The following is a 16,297-nucleotide window of genomic DNA, read 5'->3' on the forward strand; positions in this document are numbered from 1 at the left end:
ATTACGAAAGCGTACTGGTAGCCAATGAAGTCTGTGTAAATTCGGAGTAATGTGAGAAGATTTCTTTGTGTATGTGAGGACCCTAGCTGCGGAGTTCTGAATATATTGGATCTTATTTATAGATGAATTGGGTAAGCCATACAAGAGAGAATTGCAGTAGTCAAGCCGTGAAGTGATGAAAGTGTGAACCAGGGTTTCATCATCATTGATATTCAGAAATGGATGTAAGCGCGCAATATTACGTAGGTGAAAGAAGGCAGACTTAGTGAGTGAGGAGATGTGTGGAAGGAAGGAAAGAGAGGAATCAAAGATTATACCAAGGTTTTTGACAGTGGTGGAAGGTTGAACCACATTTTCTGATTTCTGATTAAATGAAAAAATTGTGCCGTTTAAAAGGCTACTGATGTAGCCGAAAACACTTGAGTTAAGATCAAAATTTTGTCTTCTCATATTATGACTTTTACAAAACAGAAATATCTGACACTGAGCAGAAATATTTAACACACACAGTATAGCCTCATATAAATATACTTGATATTGATATACTTCATACTTGATATGCAAGATTTGCAGTTGGCATTAAAATACTAGACTTACCCGAAGAGGAACACTGGCAGCTGAACTTGAACTTTAGTCAAGCGTGTGAGAGGTTTTGGGTTCTAATCCGCATTCGTAGTTTTTTTTTTTTTTTTTTTTACCGATTATGCTCATCAGTGGTTGTATATCAAGCAGGGACACTTTGTGTCCATTATATTTTGTGATTTCACCAGAACGAATAGATATGAGGCACCGTCTAGGGCTTAAATCAAACTTCATTCACGCACATATGAAACCCTTGCATACACATATACTAAGTAGTCACACAGACCAGCCCATGAAACACGTAGATCAGCGGCCCATTGGCTCTTTTTTTGATTGACACTGGGCTGGCCCAATCACAACTTTAAACGAGTGAGCGCGCGTGCAGCAGTGTCAGTGTGTATCTGTCAAAATAGTCAGCGAGATGGAGAAGAAACGCAAGGAATGTGCAGAGAAATAGCGTGAAAAAATAAAACCAGGCCCTTAAAGGAGAACTCCGGTCAATTTTAACATTGAGCTAATTTTTTTGTAAATTTGGAGTGCTGTCAATACAGAGAACAACGACAAAAATCGGTGTTGCCTACACCGTGTTATCCTCTTTTTAAAATTTGCACCCTGTTGACTTAAATGGGGCAAGTTTTAAACCTGCTTTTAGCCTCTTAACATCCTTGATGTGTCATTACAAGTGCACAGGCATGTGAGTGATTCCTTCAGAGTGAACGCGGGTGAATCTGACTGCAGTAGATGTGAAAGATATGAATAAAAGTGATGTTATTTCAGCCAGCGCTCATACCTGTATTTATTTCCTGTTTTCGGTCGAAGTCCACAGTAATCGATTGTCGAGTTCACGCACGTGATAAACCTATGCACGTGAACTCGACAATCGATTACTATGGACTTCGACTGAAAACAGGATGTAAATACAGGTATGAGCGCTGGCTGAAATAACATCACTTTTATTTCATAATTACATGGCATTAGTGCTTTTAATGAATAGGAGTTGGTATGCATATAATTAAGGGCGTGCAAAGATGGGTGGTGTTTATGATCATATAGTGGGCCGGTCTGGGCCAAAATGCCCGGGCCGATTTTTTGTCCCAGTCCAGCCCTGGTTTGACCTAATATTTCGTGAAGTAAGTAAAATAAAAACACTATGATAATTTATTCTCCCAATAACCTTAATCAATGAATGCATTGCTGTTTTTGCAATGTTCCCAGGTTTGTGTTTTTATTTGTTTTTTTGTGTCTTTTGATTTAGATTTTTACGTTATAAAAGCATCATTTTAATAATTACTATTTTTTATTTTACATAGATATTTGCAAGACACTACAGACTTAATAACACAAGGATCATTGATTTTACAATATACAATTTTCACAGCTGAATTTCATTACAATAAAGTGTTGTCCATATTGTCTATTTCCCAGTGTCCTTTGATCAATAGTCACACAAATCTGTCTAATACTTTAATGCACTGCATGCTGCAGAAAGTATTAGACAGATTTGTGTGACTATAATATTTAGCCTATAATATTTAGTTTTTATCTACATCCTGATGTTTAAGTTCTTCTCAATCCAGTGGTGATCCGTACACTTCAACCTCACATAGTGTAAGATATTCTCTCCGTCCTGGAATAACAACATTAATGTAACGTCCTTCCATCCCATCACAGTCAAAAGAGGAGGAAAACCCAGGAGGAATGGAAGAGATCGTTGCACACCTGAAGAAAGAGTGAGTTAAGCATCTTGAGAAACTCTGAACCACCGTCCATATTCAAAGCAAAACACATTTATGCATCAAGTCAAACTTGTTAAATGCAAAGGAACAGAATAGAAAATGCACAAAACCCAAATCACATTTGACCAAATTGTATCCAAGTTAAATGTCACATTGACTGCAGTAATTCTGAGAATTTCTCTAAAAACCCATATTAATATGAATTCATTTACCTGGGATTATCATTGCCATTGTTGTCCAGACTGTTCCCAATTCTGATTTCTGCCCCATTTAGTCTTGTAGGAGTAGCGTCTCTATTTGTAATTACCACTGAAAACACTTTGTGTCTTTTCAGTAAGTTCAGTCTCCACCAGGGATTGACCTCTGCTGAAGTGTGGGTACAAGATCCACGACTGAAAACACCATCTCTGTTCCCATCAATGGCATTGGATGCAAAGCCATATGAGTGGAGGGAACTCTGTGTAGCTACTCCTCCTAAAGCCACATTTTCACCTACAACAACAGATGAGTTTCACAGGAATTCATAGTTTAGAGTAAATGACTTCTCTTACAGTCTAGAAATTAAATATGTGTGTACAACATGTCTTAATCTCAAATATCTGCTTATTTTTTATTAGTGCCAAACTGATCAAATCCTGATCATAAATGTTCTCACCATCAGGAGCTGGATAACCGTAAGACTCCGATTACGACCAAGTATTTCCACATTGATGTAACGGCCTGGAATGCCTTTTTCCCATTTGAAAGTGAGGGATCTCCCACCTGGAATGGATGAAATCTTCCCAGCCCTGTATAAAAATGACAGCATAAGGATAATATTTGATTTCATGTACAGTATGTAACCTCATCACATTGTTCTTTAAGAGAATCTTCTCTTGAAAGGCTTTCTTACAATGGATTGTTGTTGCCGTTGTTCAGCAGAGAGTTTCCGATTCGTATCTCGGCTCCATCAAGCCTTTCAGGACAGCAGTCTTTTCTGTTCGTGATAGTTATGGAGGTCACTACATACTCGTCTAGTAAATCTAACCTCCACCATGGGTCATCTTGCGTAGGAGTAGAAGTACAGGATCCATGTTCATAATGTGAGTCATGATTTCCATCAATAGCATTACTGGCATGGCCAAATGCTGCCCCAGGATTCTCAACCAGGTCCGACTGTGTGGCCTTGCCATATAAAGAGATTTTTAGCTGAAATTGATCAAGCATATAGTCAAAATGTGTAATAAAAACAAGTATATAATAATTAAAAACATTTCACCATATAATATTTAACATTTGACTTCAGTGATAATTTCTCAGGGTTTATTCATTCATTCATTCATTCATTCATTTATTTATTTATTTATATTTTTGACAGTACATTTCTGTATAGATGTATCTCCCTACTCAGTCTATAGCTTCAAAAAGTAATTGTGCTCTTCTACCTTTATTGCCAAAGAGAAAAATCTGTCCTTTTGAGACATTAGCCCCAATCTTGAGTATTTTTTGAAATATGAAATGCTATCTAAAAACATTTTTCACATTATAAGAAAATCATTTTCTGCAAGATGTAAACAATCATAATTTCATAAAACAAAAATAAACACTTCTTAAAAAAAAAAAGTCAAAAAGAGAACATGCAAAAATATCAAACCATAGTTTTGTCCAGAAGACATTTAATGAATTGTATAAAAGTAAAACATATAAATCATAGGTGACAACCTGCCCTGATAACTATATGACATGTTCAGTGATCAGCATCCAGTGTTTATAATGTATTGTGAGTGTGTCTGTATAACTGAAATCATTTGTGTAATTTTGAACTGTACCTTTAGCTGTTGTTGTGTCTGTAAAATAAGGCATCACAAAAATCCAAAGTAGGAAAAACATGTGCATTTCCATTATCCTACACATGTGAAGGAAAATAATGAAATAAGATAATAACAAATTTGATAAATGTTGTTAAAATTGTTTAAGTTTGTAATCTGATTTTATAATGGATTTTCTGTGAGAGTTTGTTTCAATATTTAACAGAATGTAATTTGACTTTGTTATCATTTAATTTGATAGGCAATTAAGTAAATTATGTAATTCAAATGATAGCATGCATGAAAACATAATCTAACATTAATTTTGATTCTTTTAAATGAGCAAGTCACTCACCTGTATTTTATAATGTACTAAAAAAGGTTTTCAAATAGACAAGATGAAGTTTACTCTATGGGCAAAAAGGGTTCATCACCATTAAATAACAAAACCATTAATGGACCAGCTATAACAAGACAACTTTTAAAGGCCTTGGTGTTTTATCTGAACAGGTCATCTGAGATAAATGTGCTTTATCAGAATTGTGATAAAATATGTATGGTTTGTTTGTTGAGCTTGCAGTACCTTAACGGAAGCAGATTATGTTATTCAACACTTTTTTGGCCATTTCCGCTAATTTAAGTTACAAAGGTGATGTGCATTTTATAGCAGTGCATAAATCCACCACCTTTCCCTTCCATACAGTATATGCATGTACAAAACTTCTGGCTGTGTGTGTCGCACTGTGAATCTAGATTTGATCAATTTATTACATGTGACCTTTAAGCAATCTGTTAAAGTGCATGAAAAACAGAGCAAACCAACAGATTCACACAGCAATGTATTACATTTGACCTAATATTTCTTAAAGTAAGTTAAATACGTTTTTTAAAAAGGAGTATAATATTTTTTCTCCCATTAACCTTCAGCAATGAATGCTATGCTGTTTTTGCTGCATGTTTGTTTTTTCCAGTGACTTTTGCAGTTATTTAGATTTTTCCATAAAAGCATCATTTTAATTTTAATTTTAATTTTTCATACACATTTGCAAGACACTACAGACTTAATAACAAAATTATCATTCATTTTACAACCTACAATTTTCACAGCTGCATTACATTACAAAAAAAGTGTCCATATTTTCCATTTCCCAGTGTCCTTTGATCAATAGTCACACAAATCTGTCTAATACTTTCTCCAGCATGCAGTGCATTAAAGTACAGAGGCTTAAAATAATACATGCCCTGTTTTGCAAACTCTGGTATAAATGTCTGGTTAAAGTAAAGCTCTACAGACACTAATATTTAGTTTTTATACAATCCTGTTGTTTAAGTTCTTCTCAATCCAGTGGTGATCCGTACACTTCAACCTCACATAGTGTAAGATATTCTCTCCGTCCTGGAATAACAACATTAATGTAACGTCCTTCCATCCCATAACAGTCAAAAGAAGAGGAAAACCCAGGAGGAATGGAAGAGATCGTAGCACACCTGACGAAAGAGTGAGTTAAGCATCTTGAGAAACTCTGAACCACCGTCCATATTCAAAGCAAAACACATTTATGCATCAAGTCAAACTTGTTAAATGCAAAGGAACAGAATAGAAAATGCACAAAACCCAAATCACATTTGACCAAATTGTATCCAAGTTAAATGTCACATTGACTGCAGTAATTCTGAGAATTTCTCTAAAAACCCATATTAATATGAATTCATTTACCTGGGATTATCATTGCCATTGTTGTCCAGACTGTTCCCAATTCTGATTTCTGCCCCATTTAGTCTTGTAGGAGTAGCGTCTCTATTTGTAATTACCACTGAAAACACTTTGTGTCTTTTCAGTAAGTTCAGTCTCCACCAGGGATTGACCTCTGCTGAAGTGTGGGTACAAGATCCACGACTGAAAACACCATCTCTGTTCCCATCAATGGCATTGGATGCAAAGCCATATGAGTGGAGGGAACTCTGTGTAGCTACTCCTCCTAAAGCCACATTTTCACCTACAACAACAGATGAGTTTCACAGGAATTCATAGTTTAGAGTAAATGACTTCTCTTACAGTCTAGAAATTAAATATGTGTGTACAACATGTCTTAATCTCAAATATCTGCTTATTTTTTATTAGTGCCAAACTGATCAAATCCTGATCATAAATGTTCTCACCATCAGGAGCTGGATAACCGTAAGACTCCGATTACGACCAAGTATTTCCACATTGATGTAACGGCCTGGAATGCCTTTTTCCCATTTGAAAGTGAGGGATCTCCCACCTGGAATGGATGAAATCTTCCCAGCCCTGTATAAAAATGACAGCATAAGGATAATATTTGATTTCATGTACAGTATGTAACCTCATCACATTGTTCTTTAAGAGAATCTTCTCTTGAAAGGCTTTCTTACAATGGATTGTTGTTGCCGTTGTTCATCAGAGAGTTTCCGATTCGTATCTCGGCTCCATCAAGCCTTTCAGGACAGCAGTCTTTTCTGTTCGTGATAGTTATGGAGGTCACTACATACTCGTCTAGTAAATCTAACCTCCACCATGGGTCATCTTGCGTAGGAGTAGAAGTACAGGATCCATGTTCATAATGTGAGTCATGATTTCCATCAATAGCATTACTGGCATGGCCAAATGCTGCCCCAGGATTCTCAACCAGGTCCGACTGTGTGGCCTTGCCATATAAAGAGATTTTTAGCTGAAATTGATCAAGCATATAGTCAAAATGTGTAATAAAAACAAGTATATAATAATTAAAAACATTTCACCATATAATATTTAACATTTGACTTCAGTGATAATTTCTCAGGGTTTATTCATTCATTCATTCATTCATTTATTTATTTATTTATATTTTTGACAGTACATTTCTGTATAGATGTATCTCCCTACTCAGTCTATAGCTTCAAAAAGTAATTGTGCACTTCCACCTTTATTGCCAAAGAGAAAAATCTGTCCTTTTGAGACATTAGCCCCAATCTTGAGTATTTTTTGAAATATGAAATGCTATCTAAAAACATTTTTCACATTATAAGAAAATCATTTTCTGCAAGATGTAAACAATCATAATTTCATAAAACAAAAATAAACACTTCTTAAAAAAAAAAAGTCAAAAAGAGAACATGCAAAAATATCAAACCATAGTTTTGTCCAGAAGACATTTAATGAATTGTATAAAAGTAAAACATATAAATCATAGGTGACAACCTGCCCTGATAACTATATGACATGTTCAGTGATCAGCATCCAGTGTTTATAATGTATTGTGAGTGTGTCTGTATAACTGAAATCATTTGTGTAATTTTGAACTGTACCTTTAGCTGTTGTTGTGTCTGTAAAATAAGGCATCACAAAAATCCAAAGTAGGAAAAACATGTGCATTTCCATTATCCTACACATGTGAAGGAAAATAATGAAATAAGATAATAACAAATTTGATAAATGTTGTTAAAATTGTTTAAGTTTGTAATCTGATTTTATAATGGATTTTCTGTGAGAGTTTGTTTCAATATTTAACAGAATGTAATTTGACTTTGTTATCATTTAATTTGATAGGCAATTAAGTAAATTATGTAATTCAAATGATAGCATGCATGAAAACATAATCTAACATTAATTTTGATTCTTTTAAATGAGCAAGTCACTCACCTGTATTTTATAATGTACTAAAAAAGGTTTTCAAATAGACAAGATGAAGTTTACTCTATGGGCAAAAAGGGTTCATCACCATTAAATAACAAAACCATTAATGGACCAGCTATAACAAGACAACTTTTAAAGGCCTTGGTGTTTTATCTGAACAGGTCATCTGAGATAAATGTGCTTTATCAGAATTGTGATAAAATATGTATGGTTTGTTTGTTGAGCTTGCAGTACCTTAACGGAAGCAGATTATGTTATTCAACACTTTTTTGGCCATTTCCGCTAATTTAAGTTACAAAGGTGATGTGCATTTTATAGCAGTGCATAAATCCACCACCTTTCCCTTCCATACAGTATATGCATGTACAAAACTTCTGGCTGTGTGTGTCGCACTGTGAATCTAGATTTGATCAATTTATTACATGTGACCTTTAAGCAATCTGTTAAAGTGCATGAAAAACAGAGCAAACCAACAGATTCACACAGCAATGTATTACATTTGACCTAATATTTCTTAAAGTAAGTTAAATACGTTTTTTAAAAAGGAGTATAATATTTTTTCTCCCATTAACCTTCAGCAATGAATGCTATGCTGTTTTTGCTGCATGTTTGTTTTTTCCAGTGACTTTTGCAGTTATTTAGATTTTTCCATAAAAGCATCATTTTAATTTTAATTTTAATTTTTCATACACATTTGCAAGACACTACAGACTTAATAACAAAATTATCATTCATTTTACAACCTACAATTTTCACAGCTGCATTACATTACAAAAAAAGTGTCCATATTTTCCATTTCCCAGTGTCCTTTGATCAATAGTCACACAAATCTGTCTAATACTTTCTCCAGCATGCAGTGCATTAAAGTACAGAGGCTTAAAATAATACATGCCCTGTTTTGCAAACTCTGGTATAAATGTCTGGTTAAAGTAAAGCTCTACAGACACTAATATTTAGTTTTTATACAATCCTGTTGTTTAAGTTCTTCTCAATCCAGTGGTGATCCGTACACTTCAACCTCACATAGTGTAAGATATTCTCTCCGTCCTGGAATAACAACATTAATGTAACGTCCTTCCATCCCATAACAGTCAAAAGAAGAGGAAAACCCAGGAGGAATGGAAGAGATCGTAGCACACCTGACGAAAGAGTGAGTTAAGCATCTTGAGAAACTCTGAACCACCATCCATATTCAAAGCAAAACACATTTATGCATCAAGTCAAACCAGTTCAATACAAGTTGTCACATTGCAGACTGCACTAATTCTGAGAATTTCTCTAAAAAGACATCGTAAAATTAATTCATTTACCTGGGATTATCATTGCCATTGTTGTCCAGACTGTTTCCAATTCTGATTTCTGCCCCATTTAGTCTTGTAGAAACACTGTCTAATATGTTTGCAATTACCACTGAAAACACTTTGTGTCTTTTCAGTAAGTTCAATCTCCACCAGGGATTGACCTCTGCTGAAGTGTGGGTACAAGATCCACGACTGTAAACACCATCTCTGTTCCCATCAATGGCATTGGATGCAAAGCCATATCCACCAAGGGAACTCTGTGTAGCTACTCCTCCTAAAGCCACATTTTCACCTACAACAAAAGATGAGTTTCACATGAATTCATAGATTTGAATAAATTACTAAATGGAATATGTGTCTACAACATTGCTAAATCTCAAATATCTGCTTATTTGTTATTAGAGCCAAACTGATCAAATCCTGATCATAATTGTTCTCACCATCAGGAGCTGGATAACCGTAAACCTCAACCTCACAGAGAGTAAGAACCCGATTACGACCAGGTATTTCCACATTGATGAAACGGCCTGGAATGCCTTTTTCCCATTTGAAAGTGAGGGATCTCCCACCTGGAATGGATGAAATCTTTCCAGCCCTGTATAAAAATGACAGCATAAGGATAATATTTGATTTCATGTACAGTATGTAACCTCATCACATTGTTCTTTAAGAGAATCTTCTCTTGAAAGGCTTTCTTACAATGGATTGCTGTTGCCGTTTTTCAGCAGAGAGTTTCCGATTCGTATCTCGGCTCCATCAAGCCTTTCAGGACAGCAGTCTTTTCTGTTCGTGATAGTTATGGAGGTCACTACATACTCGTCTAGTAAATCTAACCTCCACCATGGGTCATCTTGTGTAGGAGTAGAAGTACAGGATCCATGTTCATAATGTGAGTCATGATTTCCATCAATAGCATTACTGGCATGGCCAAATGCTGCCCCAGGATTCTCAACCAGGTCCGACTGTGTGGCCTTGCCATATAAAGCGAGATTTTTAGCTGAAATTGATAAAGCATGGTCAAAATGTGTAATAAAAACAAGTATATAAATCATAATAATAATAATTAAAAACATTTGACCATATAATATTTAACTTTTGACTTCAGTGATTATTTCTCAGGGTTTATTTATTTATTTATATTTTTGACAGTACATTTCTGTATAGATGTATCTCCCTACTCAGTCTATAGCTACAAAAAGTAATTGTGCACTTCCACCTTTATTGCCAAAGAGAAAAATCTGTCCTTTTGAGACATTAGCCCGATCTTGAGTATTTTTTGAAATATGAAATGCTATCTAAAAACATCTTTCACATAATAAGATAAGCATTTTCTGCAAGATGTAAACAATCATATTTTCATAAAACAACAATAAACACTTCCTAAAAAAAAGTCAAAAATAGAACATGCAAAAATATCAAACCATAGTTTTGTCCAGAAGACATTTAATGAATTATATAAAAGTAAAACATAGGTGACAACCTGCCCTGATAACAATATGACATGTTCAGTGATCAGCATCCAGTGTTTATAATGTATTGTGAGTGTCTGTATAATTTGTGTAATTTTGAACTGTACCTTTAGCTGTTGTTGTGTCTGTAAAATAAGGCATCACAAAAATCCAAAGTAGGAAAAACATGTGATTTTCCATTATCCTACACATGTGAAGGAAAATAATGAAATAAGATAATAACAAATTTGATAAATGTTGTTAATAAGTTTATAATCTGATAATGGATTTTCTGTGAGAGTTTGTTTCAATATTTAACAATGTAATTGGACTTTGTTATCATTTAATTTGATAGACAATTAAGTAAATTATGTAATTCAAATGATAGCATGCATATTAATCTTAAATTTAAGTTACAGAGACATTAATTTTGATTCTTTTAAATAAGTAAGTCACTCACCTTTTATAATGTACTAAAAAAGGTTTTCAAATAGACAAGATGAAGTTTACTCTATGGGCAAAAAGGGTTCATCACCATTAAATAACAAAACCATCAATGGACCAGCTATAAATACAAGACAACTTTTAAAGGCCTGGGTGTTTTATCTAAACAGGTCATCTGAGATAAATGTGCTTTATCAGAATTGTGATAAAATATTTATGATTTGTTGAGCTTGCAGTAACTTTACGGAAGCAGATTATGTTATTCAACTCTTTTTTGGTCTTTTCCACTAATTTAAGTTACAAAGGTGATGTGCATTTTATCACACATAAAATGCACATCCCTTCCATACAGTATATGCATGTACAAAACTTCTGGCTCTGTGTGTCGCACTCTGAATCTAGATTTTACCAATTTATGACATGTGACCTTTAAGCAATCTGTTAAAGTGCATGAAAAACAGAGCAAACCAGCAGATTCACACAGCAATGTATTACATTTGACCTAATATTTCTTAAAGTAAGTTAAATACGTTTTTTAAAAAGGAGCATAATATTTTTTCATACACATTTGCAAGACACTACAGATTTAATAACAAAATGATTCATTTTACAATATACAATTTTCACAGCTGCATTACATTACAAAAAAAGTGTCCATATTGTCCATTTCCCAGTGTCCTTTGATCAATAGTCACACAAATCTGTCTAATACTTTCTGCAGCATGCAGTGCATTACAGAGGCTTAAAATAATACATGCCCTGTTTTGCAAACTCTGGTATAAATGTCTGGTTAAAGTAACTTTTGACTTAAGTGATTATTACTCAGGGTTTATGTATTTATTTATATATCTTTATATACAGTATATATTTATATTTATATATTTATATACTCTTATCATCGAGCCGTCATCCTCATCTCCTCTGCCTCCTGTCAGCCCCGTCACTCGCCCTCAAGACACCAGTGGAATGGTGGGCTTGCTGAGAGGCTTCCAGTCCTCAGCGTCATCATGGACAGTGGATGCTCTGGATCCGACTCCAACCACCACGTCCAGGATTCCTCATCGGCCCATCAGTCCACTGGCTCACCCTTGGCTCCTACCTCCTACATCTCCACCGTGGCCCATCAGTTCACCAGTTCCGCCAGGCTCCCTCGTCCCCCCCGGATCCGCCTAGGTCGCTCGTCGATCTACCCTCACCTCTGGACTGCACTCCTCTGGCTACGCTCCGTCCCTTCGTCCCCCCCGGCTCCATTGGACTCCTCACTCCCTTCTGCTCCTCCTTGGTCCTCAGTCCCTCTGTCTCCACCGCACCCTTCTGTGTGCCCGGCTACACCACAGTCGCCGAAGCCAGCGGCTTCCCCGTGCCCCTCTGAACCCTCTTCTCAACCATGGCCCAGCGAACTTCCGTCTCTTCCCTGTCATCCTCCCCCATCGGTTCCGGCTCTGTCCGTCATCGCCCTAAAACCTCCTGCCCTTCAGCCTCCATGGCTCCTCTCTCCATCGGCTCCACCATAGATCATCCATCCCTCTTGACCTATCACCTCTCAGCCAAGCCCTTCTCCTGATAGTCTGCCTGCCTTCTCCAGCTCTTCGCCCACTCCTGTTGCCAGCCATCCGCCTGCTCCTCTTCCTCCTCCCAAACCCCCACCTTCATCTCTCTCGTTACGGCACAAGTACACGCCTTGCAGGGAGGGGCGTTCTGTCACAGTGGTGTTTGGGTTAGTTTGTTGTCTTTTGGACTTGTCTGCTTGTAAGACCATGGAGTGCTTTGAATTTAATAAGGAGTATCTTGTATTGATTACGAAAGCGTACTGGTAGCCAATGAAGTCTGTGTAAAATCGGAGTAATGTGAGAAGATTTCTTTGTGTATGTGAGGACCCTAGCTGCGGAGTTCTGAATATATTGGATCTTATTTATAGATGAATTGGGTAAGCCATAGAAGAGAGAATTGCAGTAGTCAAGCCGTGAAGTGATGAAAGCGTGAACCAGGGTTTCATCATCATTGATATTCAGAAATGGATGTAAGCGCGCGATATTACGTAGGTGAAAGAAGGCAGACTTAGTGAATGAGGAGATGTGTGGAAGGAAGGAAAGAGAGGAATCAAAGATTATACCAAGGTTTTTGACAGTGGTGGAAGGTTGACCCAAAACTCCAGCAATGTTAACATTGTCAACACAGAAACGGGATGTAATTTGAGGTGAACCAATAAGAAGTAGATCTGTTTTATCAGTGTTGAGTTTGAGAAAATTGCTGGTCATCCAAGCATTTATATGATCAATACAAGCTGATATGGAATTTGTGGGGAAAGGAGCATTGCATTGAGAATGGATGTATAGTTGGGTGTCATCTGCGTAGCAATGGAATTTAAAGCCACGATGACGGATGAAGTTACCTAATGGGAGCATGTAGATGATGAAGAGAAGAGGCCCAAGAACAGAACCCTGGGGAACACCAAGTTGGACAGAGGCAGTAGTGTGTAGCAGTATGAGTTTAACTCATAACTACTCTGCGTTCTTTTGGCCAATCAGTGTCATAGCCCCCCCTATAAATACAGGTAGTAGTCCTTCTGACTGCCCTCTTGCTCGCTGGTGACGGAAGTGCGTCATACTTCCGGGTCACTCACTCTGTGTTTTGCTGCTGCGCGTCTACAGTTAAAGTAGCACTCTGCTGTCTCTGAACCCATTTCACTGTTATGGGCTGCCGTTATGTTTACTATGCATTGAATCCTTGAACTATGCATCGTAGATCTCCGATTGGCGGGCCAGTCCTCCACCCTGTCGTTCAACACATTCAACGCATTTAAAAGCGGATGTTACTGAAAGCTGCCTGTACTGTTTGTACCCGTTGAGTTGCCTCCTCCGGGGTGATACAAAACGCTGCTTGATCGGTATGTAGGATACGTGATGTAGGATTTATTTGTTTGATTTGGGGTTAATTCATTTTTTTATAAATAACAGGAACGGGGCTGGTTCATCTGGAGATTGACGTCAGTTGCAGAGCATTTATTCACTAGCTGCTGTTTTGCCTGGATTGCTGTTTATTTAACGTACATTTTGAATATTGTACCATCAACCTTAACGTTATCTGATTGCTGCACGTCCGTCCTGGAGTGTTGCTTGCCTCACGTATATATTTGAACATTGTATCAGCAACTCTACTCGATCGCGCTGCCTGCTCGTCCTGGACAGCTGTTTCCTCATGTGTGTTGAACATTACGTACCAGCAACTCTAACGTTACTCGATCACTGTACAGCTGTCTCTTTAATGCAGATTTTGAACACTGTATCACCAACTCTACTCGATCGCTGCATGCCCGCCCTGGACAGCTGTTAATGTGTACGTTTGGAACATTTATACCAGCAACTCTACTTGATCATTGCCTGCCCGTTCTGCCTTCACGGCCACTGGGCAATCACGGCCATACGGTCGAATGTGTGAGCCTCCAGTTTTATGTGGGGTCAGTATTTTAAACTGTTTGAATGCCACGAAAGTGGTTGGCTCTCCATAGTTATAATTTGGTTAAGAGGTTTATTTTCCTTTTCATTATTTTGTTTTCAATTTAGTTAACATTTGCATTTTTGTTTGTTTCTTTATCAGTGACTTTAGTTTCTCATTTAGATAAAACTTCTCATTTAGATAAACTAATCTAGTTAATGCGTTTATATTTTGTCTTATTCTGTCTTATTACTGAATTTGTTTTCCTTGGCCAAGGTTTCATTGTACTTTAATCCATGTTTATTTTGTTTTTCTTTGTTTATTGAGAAGTGTCTTAGAATTGATATCTTATTTTTCTGGCGTACTGCCTTCTGGAGCCATTGCTGGTTCTGGCAGTTTGGTTATTTTGTGATTAAGATTATTTCTATTTGTTTTTCTTCATTTTAAATATTACATTGATTTTACTTTCGGTTGAGTGAATCCCCTTTGATTGTGTGTGTTTGTGCCCGTTTCAGTTGCTGGGAGCCGAATGTGATGGTGTTGGTGTTGGTGTCCGGGTGGTGGTATCCCCTTCCTGTGTGCTGTGTTGTCTACCCCGTTTTCTTTGCTGTGTTCACTGTTGTGTTTTTTAGTGTTTGTGTGTGTTCACGTGGTGACCTTTCCTGGGATTCCTTCGTGCCTTTGTGACTCCTTTCTCCTCCACCGGTAAGCCTCAGCAGCAAGTATGAATGTGTTTTTGAATTGTGTTTTAAATTGAATAAAATTTGTTGTCTCTTTTAAAAATTGAACCTCGTCTCTGGCTGAATTGTTTACTTACCTGTGTGTCCTTAAGTGAATCAATAGTATTGCAATTAGGAAATAAAGAAAATCATTCTCTGGGTGAAATTCCCAGGGTGGCGTAGTCTGTGTTTTTGGGGCAGGTTCCACCTAGATTATAACCTCCCCAGTACTGGTTGCTCTCTGCATCGCCACAAGTGGACTTAGCCTGGCGGATAGAGATGTAATGCTGGCGACCAGACAGGTAGGAGGTGAACCAGGATAGGGCAGTTCCAGAAATACCGAGAGCAGAGAGTCGTGAGATGAGAATACTGTGAGAGATTGTGTCGAATGCAGAGGAAATATCTAGAAGAATTAGAATACTGGGAATGCCGGAGTCAGTGGCCATAAGGAGATCATTGACAATCTTAAGAAGTGCTGTGGAGGGTGCGAAAACCGGATTGAATCACCTGTGTTCTGTTAATCAGTGTCATCTGTGTTTGTATATAAGTTCAGTCAGTCTTTGTCCGATTTCCGTTATATTTAGTGTGTTGCTGCCTGTTCTGCTGTCCTTTGTTTAATTACCGTTAAACCTTTGTTTTGGAAAGATATCCTCGTCTGCCTTCCTGCAACCACAAGATATTAAACGCATGGTAAGTGCTGAGATTATTGTGGTTCAACTACAATCTGTTTCAGCTACAAACACAACAGTAAAATGTACTCGGTTACTAACGTAACCTCGGTTCTCTCTAGAAGAGGGAACAAGTATTGCGTAAGTTGCTTACACTACGGGTAAAGTCATCTTTTCTCGAGATACTGAAGCCAAAAATTCTCCTTAATTTACACTGTCAACGCATTGCAGCAGCTAGCAGACCTAGAGTGAGCTTACTAGCGTGCTCATTGGCTGCTCTGCGGCAACTGCAGCAGCCTACCGCTGAGCCCCGCGTGACGTGCGCCCTCACGCGGCTTAGCCTGCCAGAATGGGTGTGGCTTAGCGTATATAAGGACGGGCTCGGGTGCTGCTTACCTGGTTTTCATCGAATGAAGCGATACCAGCTTGAGGCGGGCATGGCAGGTTAAGCAATACTCGTTCCCTCTTCTAGAGAGAACCGAGGTTACGTTAGTAACCGAGTACGTTCTCTTACGAGAGGTTCTCTCGTATTGCGTAAGT

At 37.4% G+C, this 16,297-nt stretch overlaps 1 protein-coding gene across 1 annotated transcript; it reads right to left on the reverse strand.

Annotated features, from left to right (window-relative positions):
* Nucleotides 1-8,730: 8,730 nt before the first annotated feature.
* Nucleotides 8,731-9,658, reverse strand: LOC307172647 (fucolectin-like; the record flags this gene model as incomplete). The annotated part of the gene is made up of 3 exons (XM_079895186.1): nt 8,731-8,881; nt 9,053-9,335; nt 9,484-9,658. 3 exons carry the CDS (start codon nt 9,656-9,658, stop codon nt 8,731-8,733), a joined length of 609 nt encoding a protein of 202 aa, XP_079751312.1.
* Nucleotides 9,659-16,297: the final 6,639 nt, after the last annotated feature.

Source organism: Squalius cephalus (genome assembly GCF_949319135.1).
Source record: "Squalius cephalus genome assembly, chromosome: 15".
Classification (NCBI taxonomy): Eukaryota; Metazoa; Chordata; class Actinopteri; order Cypriniformes; family Leuciscidae; genus Squalius; species Squalius cephalus.